The sequence below is a fragment of the Nanorana parkeri genome, unplaced genomic scaffold (genome assembly GCF_000935625.1).
Source record: "Nanorana parkeri isolate BGI_ZX_2015 unplaced genomic scaffold, ASM93562v1 scaffold46, whole genome shotgun sequence".
NCBI lineage: Eukaryota > Metazoa > Chordata > Amphibia > Anura > Dicroglossidae > Nanorana > Nanorana parkeri.
The window spans coordinates 1,190,397-1,212,578 of NW_017306314.1; the positions used below are offsets into that span (position 1 = coordinate 1,190,397).

Consider the following 22,182-nt stretch of genomic DNA (forward strand, 5'->3'; position numbering starts at 1 on the left):
CCCCCCCCCCTCCTCATGGTCAGATGTTCCCAATCTTCCCCTGCACCGGCCTGATACACTTGGATGCTGTCATGTATAGTCTCTTTAATGTTTCTTTTAAATAAACATGGGAAAGAGATCATCTTAACGTAAATGATCCTATCATTATGTGTTAACGTTTTATTATTTTCTGTATATACTTTGAAATGTACTTGGGGTGAGTCATATGTGCTAATTATATACAGAGGCTCTGCTTACCAGTGCTACAAACAATGGTTGTGCTTTATGGCTTCTACTTACAATACCATTCTAAGTTGGCCAATATATTGAAAACAATGCACTCACTCTGCATCTGATATCTTGTATCCATAGTTGTTAAAAGAAAGAGTAACTGCGTGGTGCCACTGACTCTAGGGGCTCATTTACAAATCAATGTTTAAAGCCATAACACAAATGTGGAGAAACAACCTTCTACAAATGTGAAAGTTATATCGAAAAGACTTTTAAGATAAATACTGTAATAATAACGAAAAATATGGGGCAATTTCGCTTCAATGCTGTGCTAAAATAAACAACAAATGCATTGATAATATAGTCATCAGACTGACTAATACATCTTCCCCCCAGCATCCACCCCCTTCCCCTCTCCCAGCCAAAATAATGTGGATTATACTGTCACATTTTAGTTGAGCCATTTGCTGTGTCTCTGGTGTGGGGCTCCAGAATATTAGCTATTTCTTTTGTTGATCTTAGCTTTGGTGTGCAGATATGCGTTCAGCAAAACAATTCTATCTGAGCAGGGTGAAAGTGCAACTAGAGATAGGGGGGTCGTGATCTCAGCTGGCGCATATCCAGCTCACACATTATTACTTTAGGTGAAATGTTGCATGCATGTGCTGTAGTAAAGCTAATGTTGTTTTATAACAGTACAGTTAAAAAATACAGTATAAATTAATCAGTACATATGTGTAGTTGTGATTGGACCTGTGCAGTAAACTAGTGTTATGTCAAATAATAATTGAAACTGAAACTGATGCTCTTCCACCTATTTCAATTAATAATGAATGTTAATCTCTGCTGTCTATAGCAACCAGATTCCTTTTTCTGTTTCAAAGATGAAAGCTGATTGCATCTGTGAAAACTGTTCTAGTTTTTCTTGCTGTGTAACATTTGTTTTATTGTATAGTTTAAAACCCAACTCCGGGCTCCTTGTTCCTCACCCTAGAAGGAGCCCACAGCAGTATGTTATGTGTTATCTCAGTTTTCATTGCGTACCATTTTCTGATGTCTTCTGGCTGGTCACATGACTCACTGGACCCTCAGGGTTTGGGGCTATGACACCCTGCACTTAGGCTTCCTTCAATCTTTGGGGTTGAGTAACGCTGGGTGCCCGGATGACTGAGGACTTCTTTTGGTGAAGAGATACTGCATAGGACTGCTCCAGATTGAAGATGAGATACTTTATTTGTCATTGCATACAAGACACAACGATATTCGATTTATTATCAACCCATTATTAGGCAGCATAAAATTCATATACAGTATTTAAAAAGCCATACCACCCAAAAGCCTTCGTAATTAACTAAAAATCTAATCCCTCCTTAAAAAGAACCCATAAAAACCCTCATAATTCCTCCAGCTTTCCAATGCACGCTGGAAAAAACTATTCCCTAACCAATTTGTGTGCGTCAGTATTTTACGTAATCTATTAGAAGGAAGAGAAACAAACTGAATTCCCAGGGTGAGTACAATCATTCCTGATCTTGAAGGCATGTCTAAAAAGGTGATCCAAATAGACATCCTTCAGATCAGTGAGCGAAGAGTCCAGAATCCATTCAGCTATCCTCACTACACGATGCAAAATCCTCTGATCCGCCCCCTTATAACTTCAGTATCATACAGTACAAAAATACATTAGTATACTTTCAGTGGAACTACGATAAAAAATCACCTTCATCAAGTTCTTTGAGAGTCCAAATTGCTGCAGAATCCTTAGAAAAAAAATGCTTCTGGGCCTTTGTAACCAGAGATGAAATATTTATACTTCAAATACAGTATCTAGCCTTAATTCCCCATGACATAGTTCTTCTAAAATCCACAATAGTTTCTTTTGTTGTCTTACTATTCATCTGGAAAGCATTATTCCTATAGCAAACAACCAGTTTGGAAGCAAGTATCACAACCAAAGCTCCTTTTAAAGCGAAAAAAGCCACCAAGGGGTTATTTAAAGAAGAATTCCAAGAAATTAAAAAAATTAACCTTTGCAGTGGGGCTACCCCCGCAGTGCAAGGGTTAACTGCTTGTTTTGGTCTAGGGGCTAAGTTAGATATACTCACCTGATCCTTTGTCCTGCTTGGGCTGCTAGAGCAGTCCCTGCCTCTAATACAGCTGCATTAGACGTGAGGATGCCAAGGGACATTTCACTGCCAGAGTGGAGAGAAAGAGAGGTGAGCAGTCATGCCGCAGGACTGGGGATCAGGTGAGTATATTTTCTTTTAGTTTATCCACTTGACCAAAATGAGCTGTTAACCTTTGCAGTGCAGAGGTAGCCCCACTACAAGGGTTAATTTTTTTATTTCATGGAGTTCTTATTCAAGAAAAATATTAATTTGGAGTTGGGCTTCAAGGGCTTTCTCACATGTCCATTGAGCTTCTTTATCTGCACACCACATATGTATAGTGTGAACAGGGAACATAGAATCAATTGTTTTCTTTGTGCTGTGTTCACACTATACAAGTGCGTTGGTGTGCAGAAAAATGCACATACTGTGATCAAGAACTTAGTGTTTTAACTTATGATTTTGTGGAATGAATAAATGTGATACTTACTTCATAAATGGGATCCACTGGCTTATGAAAAGCATGTGCCTGTGTTTTACAGTTAATGTTGGTGACTACATTGAGGCTGTGTTGGACAGAAATCTGGCTGAAAACATCTCCCGAGTTCTCTACCCCAATGATAATGTAAGTGTTTTCTGTATAGTGAACATAATCTCTGACAGGCCCATAACATTCAGCGTTAATCTGATTCTCCTTGAACGAACTAATACGAATGCAGAAAATGACATTTGGACTCTATTAATGTGTCCTTGCAGTTCTTTGAAGGCAAGGAGCTGCGGCTGAAGCAAGAGTACTTTGTGGTAGCTGCTACTCTCCAAGATATCATCAGACGATTCAAGTCGTCCAAGTTTGGATGCCGGGATCCAGTGAGAACTTGCTTTGACACTTTCCCCGATAAGGTAAAGTCTGCATTATACAACTTTTATTATGCTGTACGTGTGTCTGTGGTGGAGACATCAAATTGTGAGCTTCTTTCGGACCAAGGACTGCTAGAAATTGTTTAATGTCCTCTGTAAAGGTCTATGGAAACTAAATGTATCAATTTGAACTGAACTTCATTTTGTAGTGGCTAGTAGTCACAATGTACAGACACAATTCATCCAGAGCCAAATATGTGTGCTTTATTATGTGATAAAGGGAATTAATACTAGACTAACCAATATATATGATTCATGAGATTCAGTTTTGCCCTTCTGACCTGCTACTAGTGATTACACAAGCAAATAAAGATTAACTGAAGTCTAGTTATAGCAGCTGATTACAGAAATGATGATACTGGTTTGCGGTCGGAAACATACACTCATGCGTGTAAATGTCACTACCGGTATTCGCACCCATGTGCCTGAGCCTTTACAGTTCTTTGTTTTTAAAGTCTCATTGCTGTGTTTACATTGAACTTCTTTACATCAAGGTGTTTGCAAAAATGGACATGTTTTTACTCATAAAGAAGAACTCCAGACAAAAGAAATCTTAACCCTTGCAGTAGGGTTATCCCGCAGTGCAAGGGTTAAATGCTCTTTTTGTCTTGTCAGCTATAATAACAAAGATATACTCACCCTAACCGTTACCCCAGCTTGCTCTTAGCCCAAAGTTCTTCTTTAATGACAATATACTTCTTAGACAACGATCACTTATACATAGTGCACATATTAGCAGTAGTAGATGATCTTCGGGAATAGTGCAAACCTTGTGACCATAGCTTCTTTCCTTCTTTGGACTATGGCAGAAATAGGTCTCATACACATGGGCATATCTGCCTCGGGCGGAAGATTGCAGGGGGGGGGCGGCAAAAATGTCGTCCCCCCCAAAACATTTAGGCAGACGGGCTGCACAGAAATCGTCTGCCTAATGTGAACGGGGAGGAAGCGGCGGGCTGTGAATCAGGAGGAGACGGGGGACAGAGCAGTAGGAGGCAAGGGGCGGAGATTGAGAAGAACTGTGCAATACCCTTTGGTGGGCTTTGCAGGATCTGTAAGGGGCTCTGCAGCCTGCAAAGCCCACCACAGTTCCTGCACAGCCCCCCTGAGATCCTGCAGACTGCAGGGTCTCTGCAGGATCTGTGGGGGGCTATGCTGGGTCTCAGGGGGGCTTTGCAGGATCTGTGGTGGGCAGAGCCCATTACAGATCCTGCACAGCCCCCTGAGACTGCAGGGCCTCAGGGGGGCTGTGCAGGATCTGTGGGGGTCTCACGAGGGCTGTGCAGGATCTGTGCTGGGCTCTGCCCACCAGAGACCTCGCAGAGCCCACCACAGACCCTGCAGAGACCACAGCTTTCCTGCTACTCTAATGCAGGTAGCAGAACATGTAAAATGCTTGATACAGCGTGTGCACTGTATCCAGCGACTGACAGGTTAAGCAAAAAATATTAAATAGAAAAGGATTGGGTAAATATAGTGGGGGGGGGGGCAAGTTTTGTCTTGCCTAGGGCAGCCACAAACCAGAATACACCACTGATCATACACCACTGTTACAGATATTCCTAGTGGTTCGCGATTAGCAAGGAAACCCTGGTAGTCGTTTCTTTTTCTCTAACAAAACAAGTGAGCATTACCATAGTTCATATTGGTAGACTTTTTTACCTAACACCTATGCCTATTTTTTCCCCTTTTTCTTTTTACCGCCTTCACTGAATCATAGGTCTAGCTCACATCTGCATTAGGCATCCCAGTATATCAGTTACAATTTGAATGCAGTTTCTTTCAGTTTTTTCTTATTATTCTTAGTCTTGTAATAATATAAAATTCACACCGTTCAGAATATGCAATAATTATGTAACAACATTGGGAAGAATAATAGATTTTTGCATCACAACTATCTCAGATTAGAATGTCAAGAGTTGCTATGTTAATGCTTACTCAGACACAGTACATCTGAAGGTCTTCAAGGTGCCCATACACTGAAATAGAGCAGTGTATGGCCACGCTAAAGGTGCCCATACACTGTACGATTATCGTACAATAATCGCGGGAAATCCCGCGATCGTACGATAATCGCAAAGTGTATGGAAGGCGTGCGACCGTTTCTACTGTAGGGTCACACAAAAGTCTTGCGAGGGTTGTAAAGTGTATGGCCACCTTAAGGCTAGTAGGTGAGCACCAGGCCCATTCCCACAGGTGTGCTGCTCCTCAGGTTGTTAATGCGCTCCAAGCCGAGTGAAGAAGCTTTCGGGCAGTTCTGTTAACTCTGTGTAGATGCAGGAGCAGTGCATCCTCACATGCTGCTTTGTGCAGCTCCGGGTTTTTATAGGAGCACACAGATGGTGTAAGGAGCTGAATGCATCATGTCTGTGTCTGAGGTCATACACTGTCTGTGTGTGCCTGTGAAACTCAGCTGCAGAAACGGCGTGTGATGGCGCACAGCTCTTCTGTCTACATAGAGTTAAAAAAGCTGTCCAAATGCTTCCTTCCTCAGCTCCAGGCACATCAACAACCAGCCCTTCATGCTTTACAAAGCAACTAACCTGTGTGAATGGGACCTAAGAGCTCGATAATTTAGTATATTCACAAAGAATCCAGTACTGTTCCCTTTCTAATGCAGTATTTAATTTACAGGTTGCCATTCAGCTAAATGACACCCATCCCGCTCTCGCTATTCCTGAGCTCATGAGGATCTTTGTTGATGTGGAGGGAATGGAGTGGGATAAGGTAAGAACAGTTATTTAAGCTGAACTATACAGTAAAAATACACATACAGTGGATATAAAAAGTCTACACACCCCTGTAGAAATGGCAGGTTTTGAGATGTTAAAAAAAAAAATCAGACCAAGATAAATCACTTCAGATTTTTCCCACCCTTAATGGGACCTATAATCTGTGCAATTTAATTAAAAAACAAACTGAAATCTTCAAAGTGGGACAAAAATATAAAAATTAAAAAAACTTACAATAATGTGGTTGCATAAATATGCACACCCTTAAACTAATACTTTGTGGAAGCACCTTTTGATTTTATGACAGCATTCAGTCTTTCGGGGTAAGAGTCTATCAGCATGGCACATCTTCCCTTGGGAAACTTTGTCCACTCTTCCGTCCAAAGGCACTCAAAATCTGTCAGATCGCCAGGGCATCTCCTGTGCCACCCCACAGATTTTTAATTGGATTCAGGTCCGGGCTCTGGCTGGGCCATTCCAAAACTTTGATCTTCTTCTGGTGCAGCCATTCTTTTGTTGATTTGGAAGTATGCTTTGAGTCATTGTCAAGCTGAAGGGTGAAATTCCTCTTCATCTTCAGCTTTTTAGCAGAAGTCTGAAGGTTTTGTGCCAAAATTGACTGATATTTAGAACTGTTCATAAGTCCCTCCACCTTGACTAAAGGCCCAGTTCCAGCTGAAGAACAACAGCCGCAAAGCATAATGCTGCCACCACCATGCTTTACAGTGGGTATAGTGTTCTTTTGGTGATGTGCAGTTTTGTTGTTGTGTGCGGTAGAGTGGCACGACAGAAGCCTTTTCTTGCTAAGAAAAACACCCAAGCCCGGCTACATTTTGCAAAAATCTTCAGCAAGTCTGACAAAAGCATGTAGGAAAATATGTTATGATCTAATGAACCAAGATTTAATTTTTGGGGCATAATTCCAAAAAGTATGTTTAGTGTAAACACAACACTGTGCATCACTGAAAGAACACCATACCCACAGGGAAGCATGGTGGTGGTCGCTGGCAAAGCAGAAGCATTGTGTAATACTGCCAATAAGGAGCCAGAGATTCAGTATGTTATGGGAAAATATGGCTACCCATCCGTGTACATACATTAATACAACGTATACATCGAAACAATGCTTTATTACATTCTGTTGATGCCATATAAATCCTGTATAGTAAAGATATAACATTCACTTACATTGATTCAATTATTATTCTTCCCTTGCAGTCTGATAGGGAACCTATACGGCATATTATCTGCCCAAGTTATTGTGACAATGATCTGTGTTCTTTCCCCAGGCCTGGGACATTACAAAGAGGACCTGTGCTTACACCAATCACACAGTACTGCCTGAAGCGCTGGAACGCTGGCCAGTTGATATGTTTCAGAAACTGCTACCTCGGCATCTGGAGCTCATCTATGAAATTAACCAGAAACACTTGGATGTAAGGGAATACATTTGTTGCATGCATCAGTTTATGGAGAAGTAATGACGTTATGGAGCACCTGGAGATAGTGAAGATACCATAATTTAGTTTTCTTTTGATTACTGAGCAGCAGAAATGCCGCAATTTAGAAATGAGTTTGCCATTGCATGTGCAGTTAGTGGGAGGGGCCTGTTATATTTGATTGCATTGGGTGTAATGGTAGGTTGAATTCACAACAAACAAAAATGGACAGGCCACATCCTGCTACAAGCCTAGTACTTTCTCTTTAAACAGTACTCCAAAAATGAGGACACGGGTAAATAACTTTTCACATTGATTTAAAGATTACTTTGTTTACAATTAATATTGCAGAAAGCACATTCAATATCTGAATATTGCATGGCTTTTTATAAAAATGAAATGTGGCAATGTCCCCATAGCAGCCAAATGGATTCTTTTTTTTTTTATTATTTCCTTTTTTTTTTAGTTAGTTGGAAAATACATTATGGCATCACTGTCTATTTAGTTTACACTAATGTGTTTTGTAGCATTTATAGCTGAGATCCAGTGTCCCTGCTGACTTGCTCAGCAGTGGATATGACAAAGAAACAAGAACACCTGTCCTTTTCTCTAAGGGGGTTATTCACAAAGCTGCCAAAGGCAGCCGGGTGAATAACGGAGCCAAAGTGAAGTGAGCCGAACGCTGTTTGGCTATTCAATTCAGTCTTGTACAGTGTTGCTAAAATCAGCTGTACATCGGCTGCCTTCGGTCAGCCGAACATGCTCTGCATGTTTGGCTGAGTTGAAGTGCAGAAGGACTTCGACGCAGCCAATCCAACATCTGGATCGGCTGAGCCGAAGCCCCGGCAGCTCACTCGGTGCCGTTTGCCCCTATTCCCATAGTGACCGAACGGCAGTTAGTGAATAGCCAAATGCTGCCGAGCGGCATTCTGCTCGGCTATTCTGCTCGGCACCTCCGAGGTACTGAGCAGAATAGAAAATAAGTGAAAAGATTAAAAAAGTTGAAAAATAACTTTAAAAATGTAAAAAAAAAAATGAAAAATAAATACAAATATTTTAAAGAAAAGAAAAAAAGCTGTCATTTGCGTGGGGATCGGTCAGCTTCGGCCGACCTTTCTCCACGCTTCGGCTGTAACTTCGGCTGGTGTACGGGCTATTGTAAATAGCCCGTACAGCAGCCCTTCGGTTCGACTAAATCAACCGAAGGATCAGCCGAAGCTACGGCTGGATCCTTTGGCTCTTTAGTGAATAACCCCCTAAATGCTTTCATTAGATTTTGAGTCTCTGCAGTCAGAGGCAGTAGTGCCTTAGATGATCTCACACTGCACATTCACAGCTATAAGGCTCAAGGCACAGGAGTGCCTAGGAACAGGAAGTGATCTGCTATTTTTTAGTAGATAACCAAGGCAAAAAGTAGATTTTCAGGGTACTGCTTTGGCACAATTACCAATCCTCTATAGGATAACAAATCTTCACTTTTTAAAGTTTCCAGTCTCCACTATCTACCCTGTTCACTTTACAGTTTTCAAATTTTATTGAATAACCTTTGTGTACATAGCTATAGATGATGGAATTATACACAGCAGATCCTATAATAAAGAATTAGGGAGTATTGTGCTCTAGAATAGTATACATATAATATATACACAAACACACAGAGTATTGCAGGTAGAAATAAGTCGTCACTTGTAATTGTTGTATAGTATGCACTAGTGGACATTTTAATGAAGAGATTGTTTTGGGCTTTCTTTGCATATGCTTGGAATGAGCAGGTTCAGCATAATGTTGCTATACAACACTGAGCCTGTGTATTTTACTGATTATTCGTATGCATAATTTGCAGGAAGTGAGAGCTCTATATCCTAGCGATTTGGATCGGCTGAGGAGGATGTCAATCATTGAAGAAGGAGACTGCAAGAGGATAAACATGGCTCACCTGTGTGTGATTGGCTCTCATGCTGTCAATGGCGTGGCGAGGATCCACTCAGAGATAGTAAAGCATTCAGTGTGAGTACTTGGCAAAATAAACCATTTCTGCATTTAGATTGCTTAAGATTTGTATTGTCACAAAAAAAATCTCCTTTAAAGAAGTCCACTAAAAAGGTTACATTTTTATTTTATACACCAGGGGACAAAAATGTGTATAGCACTTGGTCCCGTTCAGATTGGTAGCCCCATTGTAGAGAAAAACCCCACCTGTTTATTTATGTTAATGCTGGCTGGCCTCACGCCAATCTAAAATATAACCCTAAAATATAGTTGTTCCTGTGGGGGAAGGTGCTAAGGGGGAATCGGTGCTACATGGCTGTGGGCTGCTAGTAAACATACATGGCAGCTGCAGCTCTATTACACAGCACCGACAGCGCTGATCGTTTATTCGTAAAATATCACTGAGCGCTGCTGGGCTGGGATCTGTCTGTCGGGGCTGCTTGTACGTACACAGGCTGGCAGATAGATCACGACCCCACCGCACTGAGTGAGTTTTTATGGATGAACAATCTGTGCTGTTGGGGCCAGTACAGTGTATGACACAGACCTGACAGTGCTGATCATCCATTCAAAAAAGATCACTCAGCGCTGCAGGGCTGTGTAATCCATCTGCCGGGGTTGCTCGTAAATAGACTGGCCGGCAGATAGATCACAGCCCTGCAGTGCAGAGTGAGCTTTTATGAATTTATGATCAGCTCTGTCAGGGCCAGTACAGTGTATAACAGAACCTGGACAGGGAAGTGAGGGGAAAGCTCCTTAATAGGGATACAGCTACAGTAAAATCCTGAAAGAGGTTATAACTTTTCCCCGCTCTTTCATAAAGCTAAAATGTTTTGGGTGGAAGAACACTTTACGGTAAACCTAAAACTGTCACAAACCAAATATTTGATGCATTTGTCAGCCAAATCGCTAAGAATGTATAATAGTACCAGTCTACAGGTCTGCATGATATGCCCAACTCATACAGACCTGGAGATTGAATCATCATAAATAATATAATTCTGGGTGGGCATGCCTGAAAGAGTGTATTTGGTTAAGACCTAGCACTGTAAGGGTTAACTGCTCATTTATGTCTAGGGGTATGATAAAGAGGACTTTTACTTACCTGATCCCTACCCCTCCGGCAGTCGGTGCTCACCTGCCTCCCCTCCTCACCATGCTTATGGACTTTCCCTTGGCATCCTCACATATAATGTAGGGCTGTGAGCCCTGCATTGTACATGATTGTGTTAGCAGGTCTCCAACCGCCTGAGTGAAGTGGGGAAGAGGCTGCAGACACCAATCTTGGAGAGCTAGGCTTTAAAGTGACAACATTTTGTTTCTAAAAATAAGAAGTTAATATCTGCTCTGGTTGCTCATGATTTACAGAAAAGTCACTCCACGGTGCTCAGTAAGAGTTCATTACTGAGCTGCCTGTTCAGTATATCAGCACCTAGTTCTTATATGTCTATATTTCAATATTATTATTTTTTTCAGCTTTAAAGACTTCTTTGATATGGAACCACCGAAATTCCAGAACAAGACAAATGGCATTACTCCAAGGAGGTGGTTAATGCTGTGCAATCCAGGCCTGGCTGATATAATCGCCGAGGTAAAATGCCATTCCACCACCTCCCACTAATGAAGCCAAGGTTACTTTAAATTGAAAAAAAAAACTAAAGGAAGGGATATGGCAAATAAGACGTGCCCCGTCATTGTTTCTTTAACCGCTTTTCATTTTATCACTATTAAATGCACAAAGTGTCCAAATGTTTAACCCCCAAACAGTACAAAAGTATACATGCAAAATGTAACTTCCAATTCGGTGATTTTCTGTTACAATTATTTTATTAGTAATATGTAATGATTTTCACTTGCATTATCCTATATATTGCACAGCCAGACTGTCTATAAATGATGGTGTTTATTAAACCATTTCTAGATGGGAAGTTAGTTCATTTGGTAAAGATGACCCTTAATTTCACCAAAGCATGTGTAAAAATGCTGAGTGTGCATTCTCCAATGGCTCATTCCAGCCAAAAGTGATATTTTAGTCATTGGTAAAGCCTGGTGGGCTACATCAGCCCCTACTTTCCTGTATGTCTTGTATACCCCAACAGCGACACCTCCCTGCCATAATTCTTGACTTTGTTCTTGTCCGCCTGAGAGTTTTTGGGTGTTCCTGCAAGGACTGGATACAATGAAACTCATTGGATAAAGCAAGGCATTGGTTGAGGCATTCACAGGCCTGCTACCTTGTAAAAAATGAAATTTCCCAGAAGTCACCAGTACATTTATGCAGGGTGATTTGCAGAAGATATTCCATAGTAATCTGTAGCAAAGTGTCAGTACTAAGAACTGGAGACACAAGCCTGTCCTGGCAGTCTGAATCTGTAGCTTTGGGAACATGGGTCCTCGCTTCAGTCATCAGAACCTTAATTATTTCTCTTTATCTTTGCAGAAAATTGGGGAAGATTTTGTAACTGACCTGAGCCAACTAAAGAAACTGTTGGATTTTGTGGATGATGAGAGCTTTGTACATGATATTGCTAAAGTCAAGCAGGTAAATGAATGCACATCTTTGGGGAGAGTAACAAAGACCATTGAATACGTACAGTATGCAGATCTTGCTAGAAATAGCACAGTTGTAAGGTCTTCATGTTCATCAGATCTCTGGTGGCTTACAGTAAACTAGGCCAGTGCAATGTGCGATGTAATTGGCGGTTGTGAATCTAAAAGACTTTCTGTTTTATTTTTAGGTTGTTATGCTATCTTACACCTAACCATTAACATCTGTTGTTTTTTATGTTAGGAAAACAAGCTTAAATTTTCAGCTTATTTGGAGAGTGAATACAAAGTAAAAATTAATCCTTCTTCGTTGTTTGATGTACAAGTGAAGAGAATCCATGAATACAAGAGGCAGCTCCTGAACTGTTTACATATCATCACTTTGTACAATCGTAAGTATGGAGCCTGGTAGGTTAGGGTGACCATGCACATGCTGATTATCTGCACTAAAAGATCCCTTTTAACTTTTGTTAATATTTCATTCATATATGAGACTGTCACAGGTCGGCTCAGTAGATTGGGAGGTGAGCGAACAGATACCGGCGTTCGCTCACCTCTCGATCCTGTCACGGCTCTCTGCCGTGACAGGGGTGGGGCTGGAACAACAAAACATATATGTAACTGTTGAATTACTTTCTAGTTATCTCATGCAGGGTCTTTGGTTGTTGAACATGCCTGGATAGCCATATCTGTTGCAGCTCAGTCTGCTTATGGCGAGAAGTAATATATTAGGTGGAAAAATCTGCCAACGCATGGGCAACTTTATTTACATAGATAACCATGAGAAGCTTGTCTAAGGGGGGGCCCTTTTCTAGGGCTTCCCTTTTCATTAAGCCCCAAATCCCACTTAATCTACTTTTCCTGTGCATATATAAGATGCCTTTTTGTTTTCTTAAAGGAGAACTATGGGGCAACCTTTTTTGCCCATAGTTCTCTTCAGGGTCATTGGAGGACATATACTAATATCCTCCAAGGACTTAAAACTCAGCATATAGCAGGCTATTACCTACTATATGCAGGCATTGCAGAGCTGCGCCGCAGCTGTCGAAATCCACCCCGCTGGCTGATTGACAGCTGGCTCTGCCTCTCTAGCGCCCCCCCCGTCATCTGTTCCTTCAGTCAGCACTGGAGAAACGGAGAGGGAAGGGGGGAATCTCGGCGGGGAGCAGTGACTGACAGTCACCTCTCTCAGCAGGGAGAGGAGCAGGAAGTCTGCAATCAGTGGTGTTCACTGACTTCCCGATCAATAGAGCCGACCTGTGACAGCTTCAATGTCGCAAGTCGGTTTGAATTATGGGGATGAGTGTTCTTCACTCACCCCATAATTCTTTTTATTGGGTACAAAGAGCATGGTACAGTAAATAATACACACATATCATAAAGACAAATTAGAGCATGCAAGCTCACTATATAGCATAGCAGTAAAAAAAAAAGAAAAATGGCTTCTTCAACTCTGAACATTTTAGGTCTAAACTTAACAAATAGGATGTTGGGGAATCCAAGGGGTATAGAGGAGTGTGGGGGTATAGATTAATAGGAAAGGGGGGTAACATAGTAGCATAGTGTAGGACTATGTGATGGTATTTATTTCAGAGTTTAAATGCTCAACACTTATTTACATGCTATCTGTTTTCAGGAATCAAGAAAGATCCATCCAAAACATTTGTGCCAAGAACAGTAATGATTGGAGGAAAGGTACAGTATGCAGCCTATCAACTTATGCTGAGCTGATTTACAAAGAGTTGTTCAAAGTGAACTGGAGAAAACACCAAAGCAGTTACCCTGGGGCAGGCAGTAGAGTCCTTTGTTGTAAATGTATCCATCCTGCTTGCAAAAAAGAAAAAAACCATTACAAAACACTTTCTTGCTCTTGCTATTGATAATTGTTAACCTGTGAGTTGGTATTAATACACATCTCTTGCTCTGCAGGCGGCTCCTGGCTATCATATGGCAAAAATGATCATCAAATTAATCACCGCTGTGGGAAATGTTGTCAACAATGATCCTATAGTCGGTGACAGACTTAAAGTCATATACCTGGAGAACTACCGAGTGTCCCTGGCCGAGAAAGGTTAGTTGTCTATTTTATTGCACGAGACTTTGTAAATGGTCTCTGAGAAAATAGAAGCAATTCTATCTCACAAAGTCATTCTTATTGTTGCTTATAGAAGCAAATCAGATCATCCTTCTCATGCTCTCATTTTGGAAGAATAAAGAGGAGGATCTGAGTGTTTGTCATAGAGAGTAAAAATAGTTATTCCTTCTCACCCATTTTAAGAACTTCACACAGATATAAAAACTCAATTTGCTCCAGTTATGTATTAATCATTAAATATATTTGTAAACTAGCTTGTGTAAGTACATAAACAATGTCTTATTTTAGCTTCCTGTAATCCGCTGTAAAGAAGCACTCACACTGGAGAGGGAGGGTCAGGGCAGTATTGCTTTGTACAGAGCTGTAAAAATGCTTATAGAACAGGAGAGCAGAAAGATGACCTAAGCAGTGTAATTCTGCTTATGCATTGCCTAGTCATCGGGCTGGGTGACTGACCAGGCTGTATTGCAGTAACATCCATAGACTTAAATGGGCTTTGCCAATACTATTGGTCTAAGGCCGCATTCAAGTCTATGAGGAGTTGCTGTGCAGAAAGCACAAGACAAGTTTTTTGCAGTGATACTTTAAACTATGCATGAGGCCACTGCCGTTGGAAAGAGGTAAGTAGTAACCTTGGTGGGGAGGTTTTATCTTAGAATAGGTTAAGAGGGAGGCTGGGGAGTTTTTATTTTAACGTGAACCTGTCCTTTAAGTAAACTGGCGGTCAGGCACCTTGCTGTGCTGTTTGACAGGGGCACCTGGATCACGATACTGGCTGAGCTGTTTGCCTAGAATTTAATAAAAGAAGCATATATACTCACTTCTAGTTTTCTCTGAAGATTCTCAGATGAACTTAGAGATGCTAAAAATCTATTAGGTACTTTTATGGTTGACTTAACAGAGAATGCTGAGTCTTGTTTTGTTGTTTTGTCTTTCAGTGATCCCAGCTTCTGACCTGTCTCAGCAGATCTCCACAGCAGGCACAGAGGCCTCCGGCACTGGAAACATGAAGTTCATGCTGAACGGAGCTCTGACCATTGGAACGATGGACGGTGCAAATGTGGAGATGGCAGAAGAGGCCGGAGAGGACAATCTATTTATCTTTGGCATGAGAGTGGACGATGTGGAAGCACTTGACAAGAAAGGGTTTGTATTGTTTTTTTCCCCTTCACTGGCCGCCATGTGTGGACCATTGTCCATAGCGGATCATTACGCTTACTAATCCACCAGAAACATACCCCTGAAGTACCAACACTAGTTATCAGACATGATCTTTATTTCATTCCAAAACATGACTGCTTTCTTTATTTGGTGGTACTGTATATATATTGAAAGACTTACCAAGCCATTTTGTCAGTGTTTAAGGCAAAGACTGAATAGCAGTGTTTGTCTGCTCCCTGAAAAGTACAATATAGAGCTTACCTATTTATATAAAACAGTTTTTTCTATTATGAATAATGCAAAGTATTTGGGTTACATAAAGATGAAAGCTTTGCAAAAATGTGTTTTATTTGCTGGCAGTGCTCAGTCCCCCATAGCAATACTGATATGTAGCTCAACCAGGACAGATCATATACCCTATACCAGTGGTTCTAAACCTTTCTAGGGCTGCGACCCCTTCGTAACATGTGCCAAGTTGTGGTGAACCCCAACAATAAAATTATCCCACCTCATTGTTAAAACGGACAAGACCGGAGAACAGAAGTTCTCCAATCTGCTCCCTGCTCTCCATCCTGAAACAATTTGCTGTGGTCCCGGGTCCCCCAGAAGAGCAGGGGACCCCCGAAAACCAAGACTGGGAGGGAGGCAACTTGACAAGTGATGTAGGTGGCTGTACAGCCACCAAAATCACTTGACCGGCTCCCCATCTGCACATTTAGCCCTGCCTGCCCGAAGCAGGCAAAAAAAACACTTGCTCCTCCCCGGCCACGGCTGCTGCAGCGGCATCTTGCGGAGCGGCGGGGGTGCTGACACTGCTGCGCTAGGAGGAGGCTGAGGAGCCTCTCACCTAATGGAGCAGAAGGTATGTGAAGACCCACTCAAAAGGATTGCGACCTACTTTTGGGTTGCGACCCTCAAGTTGGGAACCACTGCCCTACATCATACCTGACATAAAATACAAACAATATAATTAAAATAATAATAAATCAATATCTAATATCAATTACTTCTGATTTACTCTGCGGCTTGTTTTTAAAATGATAATTCCAATGTGGCTTCCTTGCAAGTATGAAAACAATGGGGCAATTCTGTGCAATATGTTCAGAATACCACCAGCTGGCAACACTAAGGGGGTCCATCTATAAAACAATTCGTAGATCCATTGGGCCTGCAAATCTCTGTAAATCATTCATTCTGTGCTAATAGAGGCAAAAACAAACATTCTTAATATATTTTCTTTTAAGGTCTAGTGTAATGTAATACTGGATTATGGGCATTTGATAGAGATAAGGACCAGAGGACATCGGTATTTATTTCCTATGCTCCTCAGCTCCATTTAGTGGCCATAATGCGGTATTTTCTGAATGTTATATTCTACCTGGAAAGAAAATATACCGTGTTTCCCCAAAAATAAGACACTGTCTTATATTTTTTTTGCCTCAAAAAAACACACTAGGTCTTATTTTCGGGGTGGGTCTTATTTTTTTTTTTTTAATGTACAACAATCCACACTTATTCATGTACAACAGTCTACATGTATTCATGTATAAAAATTTGGTGATCAGGGCAATCAGGGGTGCCGTACCTTTCCAGGAGCAATTTGCTAACCAATCGCTGGCCAGAATGAGCAAAGCGCACTTTCACTATTGATTCCTCACAGGCAGAGTGCATTTGGTATCACTCCGCCTGTGGCAGGAGCCGGCGCTATAGAGGAGGCATCGGCTTATGCGGCTCTGCTCCCTCCACTGTCGCCTTGCTTCCTCTAGCGCTGGCTTCGTTGGCACCGCTGATTCTCTCCTGCCTCTGCCGCGGCTCTTTAAGTTCCCCCTTATGCCACCACCGGCCCTGGGAATGGTCACAACTTATTTTCGGGGTAGGTCTTATATTTTAGCAATTCTCAAAAATAGTACTAGGTCTTATATTCGGGGTAGGTCTTATTTTCAGGGAAACAGGGTACTAAGAATTTTAATTTTTACCTGTATGTGCAAAGAACAAACGTTCAGAGATTCAGGATGAATGGCTCTGTAAATTGTTTATTATTAGACCCCCTAGCAATTTCCCCAAAAGTGGCTTTGTTTTAGCTCAGGAAGTGCACGGTTCAACATCTGCTAGCAGTAGTTGTTCGTTTCAATTCTCTTTTTGTAACCTGCACACATTTGTATTTGTTGACTATGGTTTGTAAATAGAATACAGAAAGGATTCAGAATTGTATCCGTGATGTTTTCCTAATTTTTTTTGTATTCTGGATAGATACAATGCAAAAGAATACTACGATAGAATCCCAGAGCTTCGGGAAGCGATCAGTCAGATCAGAGATGGCCGCTTTTCCCCCACTGAACCAGATCTGTTCAAGGATATCGTCAATATGTTAATGAATCATGACAGGTAAGCCAATTAAGGATCACATAGGTATATTTCAGTAAGTTTATAGCTGAACTCCAAGGAGATATAAAAACAGCATAACTTAATTGTATTCAGAACATAGGTCAGAACATTCAAAACTGATATTTCAGAGTGTAGTTAAACTACCAAATTCTTTATTTTATCTCTCAGGGACTCAATTGATGAGATCTCTGCTCTTGTGTTCTTGGGTCTGCACACCTGACCATTATGATGGGAACTCCCTCTGCCTACTGGGTTTTAAATCATATCCGGGCCCAACACCAAGAAATGTATTGCAACTGACCAGTCCTTAGATGTAGTGGCTAGATTAGTTTTCTTTTTCCAGTCATTTTTCCTTTATTTTTACCTGGTGATTCTGCCAGTAACACACTTCCTGTGCAAGGGTGAGATTGGGGGGAACTCTGATACCCCAGGTGGACAGAAACAGAATTGAGAATTATCCCAGGGAGATCTTGTTGCTGAAGTATCCAAGACATATAGGAAATAGGGAAATTAGATATAATTTCCCAACTCCTGTTCACCTGGGATTTTGTGACTGTTCACACCCACCTTCGTGTGTTTCAGCTTTTTCTGTTACATTCTTTGTAATATAAAAAAAATAAGTAAACTCAACAGGGAGAGTGGGAACCATATGTAATGCAAGTGTCCAGACCCAGGAACTCAAGGATAGCGATCCCACCAATAGAGTGCCAGTTGTTTTAACACTATGGGACTGAAGTATAACTCTTCTGGCCTGCGTATAGCTGGGTGGATGCCATTCACACGGCACCATTGACACTAGATGATGCTTAAGGTGCCCATACACCTTACGACCATCGCAAGACTTTTGTCTTGCGATGGTCGTATGCTTATTGAAAGCTCGTACGATCTGCCCACCTTGGACGGGCAGATCGTACTTGCGATCATCGAAAGCCCGCCCCGCTGAGGGGCGGGCTTCCGATGACCGCAATGCAGAACGGGCAGTGTGCGCGTGCGCACACCGGCCCATTCCGCAGCTATCGGACGAGCAGGCTAGAAACCCGCCGACAATCGTACGATTCTCGGCGGGTTTTCGAGCATGTTGGTTCAACAAAAGACGTGCGACCGTACAGTAGAAACGGTCGCACGTCTTCGTTCACACTGCTCGATTCTCGTACGATCGCGGGATTTCGCCCGATTCTCGTACGAGAATCGAGCAGTGTATGGGCACCTACAGACGTGTAGGAAATTGATATGCTCCTCACCACCATCTAGTGGCTGTAGTTCCAGTCGTACTGCATGCAACCAGCTATACGCTGGCCGTAAGAGTTATACATCAGCCTCCATGTGATGGATTGTGGAATATTTGTCTACAGATTTCCAAGGAAATATAAGCATTTATACTTCTAGGGTGTTACATAGTTATCTTTACTGAATTAAAGATATAAACGGTGCCAGTGCTAATTCCTTGACTATATGAGGACCTATTGCCGGAGCTGGTGACCAGCTATCTCCACTCCTTCACTCTTATACTTTGCTTTTCCTAATTTTGCCTTTCCATTCCATCTCTCTCTCCCCATCTCTCCTTCCCCTTATTTGCTACTCCTCTCATTCTTCCTCCTACGATGTACCCCTCCCTAAGAACCAGATAACTCAGGCTATTTTTCTGTGACCTTGACTCGAAGTTTGATTTTACTGATATTGAGACCTTAAGGTTTCTTTGAACTTTTTCTGTACTAATGTTATCATTATAATTTTATTTTATTATGCATAATACATGTGTTGTATTCTGAGACTGACACTTGAAGTGTGTGCAAACATACTTGTCTATGTGTCTAAAAATTTATAACATTTAATAAAAACCTTTTTGAACGAAAAAAAGATATAAACGGTGCCAGAGAGCTATACATAGGGTAATGAAACTGTACAGAGAAAATTGCATATTTAGTACATACATACAATATAGTACACATGCAGTGAACTAAAAATGATCTACACCCTGCTAGCAAAATTAAGAATTCATCAATTTGTGGTTTAAGGTCCAGCCTTGTCCATCTCTTCCCTTGGGATTCAGCTGTGATCTCCTCCCATTCAGCACCTTATTTCTGTAAATACCTATTTATGCATTCTACTTTTTTAGGTTCAAGGTGTTTGCAGATTATGAAGCTTACATGAAAAGCCAAGCGAAAGTGGACCAATTATACATGGTAAGTCAGCAGCATTTAGTTACCCCGCTGTGTATCTGTATTGAATATTTCCTTCTCTTAACATGTTGATATCTCCTTTGCAGAATCTCAGGGAATGGACCAAGAAAGTCATCAAGAACATTGCTTGCTCTGGCAAGTTCTCCAGTGATAGAACAATAAGTGAATATGCCACTGAAATCTGGGGGGTGGAACCATCCGCTGTGAAGATTCCTCCACCCAACATACCCAGGGAATAGATATATGGAGGTGCATGTGCTCACTGTTCTCCGCTGGTAGTTTGGTTGGCTCAGGATTAGTGTTTGTTCACCAGTTGTGATTGCTTTTCCCATCAGAGCTTAGCCTTGCTATTGGGAAAACATCCTGATTGCATTATTCAACACTGACTCTCTGCAGTTGTGCTGCTCACAATATTTGGGTTTGATCTACATTCTGGGCCTGGCTATGTAACTAGGCCAGTGGCAAGACAGTACTGAGGTCATCTACTGAAGTCATAGGCAGTGCTTCCATAATATGTTAACTAAGGAAGCAAGGGCAGTCTCTGCAGTTTCTTTCATAGAGAACACAACCCATATTCATGTTAGGTCATACAGGATTGAACCACTTGCAGTCCACTGAATAATAATTAACCATAGCCAGTAATTGTGCTCATTCTGTACACTGTTTTATAACTTGTTTCTTTTTTTTGTCCTGTATGAACAAATAGGAAACACACGTGAGATGGTTCTTCTGCATTTCACATTGACTCCATGTAGTACAGCTGTATCATAATGTTTTAGTCAAATAGCACTAATAGTTTTATTTTATTCAGTTTTTAGCTTATGAACATCTTTAGGCTTTTATCAGTGAGGGAATGTAGAGAGTCGAGGCATTGTGCAGAATGCAGTGACCCATGAATCCAATCACATTGCAGTCTGCTTTAGTCCCATTATACGTCATTTCTGATATGTTGCTAGTGATTACTGCACTGTTGCCCATCATCGCTACTCTTTGCACTACTTTATTGAATAAGCCTGCGTGTCAGAAAAAGCATAAGTGACAATGGGGACATTTTGGTCATACAAGGCTTATTCACAAAGGGCATTTTCCCCATGCAGAGTAGATATGTGACCTTAAATGGTAAGGAATAAAGTACCCTCTAAGGAAAGAATGGTGCATAGAGTATGTGTTGCCTTGACATAAGCCATTAGGAAAGGCTCATTTAGAGTGTCTTATAAAGTTTTAAATACTGTAATAAAAGCAATCTAGTAGCTGCAAAATAGTGACACAGAGCAAACACTTTCCAACACTGCGGTGGACCATCTGTAGGAATGTGGCCGTCATATCCTTGCTCTCCGCACAACCTGGTGAAGGGAACATCGAGCAAGCTTGGCGTGAAACTTTGTAAATCATGTGTTTGTCTTTGCAAAGATGCCGTCGCTTTAGCATTTGTGTGTGTGTTATTCCAAAGTACTGTATTTCTAACTAAAGGTTTGCACGTTATAACTCCACCTTCGTGTTTGTGGGTCTTATTCCTTTAATAAAACTACTATCTACTCTCACAGACGATTGAATAGAAGTTTTTATAAGTACAGCACTGAAGTGTTGATGTAACACTGGTCATTGAGCCTTTATGGAGTTGGTCCATCTGCAGTTTTAGTTTTATTAGATGCAGGTGAGTAAATTGAGAGCAGACAAATATGTTGCCTGCCTCTACCTTTATTAACTAGAGAAACCTCACTATTTTCACATTGTTACAGGGACACAATTTTAGGCATTGACAGCCACCATTGCAAGGTTTGCACTGTTGTCTATATCTCAGGTGGGGAGAGCTCCCTCTCATCTCATATCCTCATGATGTAACTGGAATTGGGAGGAAGTTCCCCCAATAGAGAATCAGACTGCAATGCAGACAGTTGTTTTGGTAGAGTTTGGAAGGGTTTACACTGCTGTCTTTGCTTTGTAGGGAGATTCCCCTCAATGGTGACATAGAAAATGTCTCTGGTGTAGACACTAGAAGAATATCCAAATTGGCATTCTAATAATTAGAAAAATAAAAAGATAACTCTAATGAAATGCTAAAACCAAAAAAAAAGGGGTAGAGATCCATCATAACATGGTACTGATATAAAAAGCCTTCCGTATCAAAGAGAAAACCCAGAGCCTCGGTGTTGGGTATAAAATAAAGGCAGGGATCTAATTGGCTGCAATTAGCAATACTTTCACATTTTATATTCTACAATTTTTTATTTTTCGAGGTCTAATATTAATGTTATACTCACAAACCGCATAACTTGGTTGCTACATTTAAAGTACACCTACCATGAGGGCTGCTATTGCTAGGCTCCTTCTAATGCTAGTAGCCTGGCACTCCTTGACTTTAATATTTATGAGTCACAGACCTGGAATCGACATTTAGCAAATAAATACATAGTGAGA

General features: G+C 41.3%; 1 protein-coding gene across 3 annotated transcripts in view; it reads left to right on the forward strand.

The window, feature by feature from the left end:
• The window catches only part of PYGB (phosphorylase, glycogen; brain), an 87,314-nt gene extending 66,009 nt beyond the window's left edge, over positions 1-21,305 (forward strand). For all 3 annotated transcript variants that reach the window (XM_018573175.1, XM_018573162.1, XM_018573168.1), the window contains 14 exons: positions 2,861-2,943; positions 3,075-3,218; positions 5,871-5,963; positions 7,258-7,404; positions 9,251-9,414; positions 10,873-10,987; positions 11,837-11,938; positions 12,188-12,335; positions 13,580-13,638; positions 13,873-14,014; positions 14,977-15,184; positions 17,450-17,584; positions 19,701-19,767; positions 19,851-21,305. In XM_018573175.1, the coding sequence (XP_018428677.1) occupies positions 2,861-2,943; positions 3,075-3,218; positions 5,871-5,963; positions 7,258-7,404; positions 9,251-9,414; positions 10,873-10,987; positions 11,837-11,938; positions 12,188-12,335; positions 13,580-13,638; positions 13,873-14,014; positions 14,977-15,184; positions 17,450-17,584; positions 19,701-19,767; positions 19,851-20,003 (1,760 nt within the window). In that variant the 3' untranslated portion in view covers positions 20,004-21,305. The remainder of the gene's footprint in view (positions 1-2,860; positions 2,944-3,074; positions 3,219-5,870; positions 5,964-7,257; positions 7,405-9,250; positions 9,415-10,872; positions 10,988-11,836; positions 11,939-12,187; positions 12,336-13,579; positions 13,639-13,872; positions 14,015-14,976; positions 15,185-17,449; positions 17,585-19,700; positions 19,768-19,850) is intronic.
• The last annotated feature ends 877 nt before the right edge of the window (positions 21,306-22,182 follow it).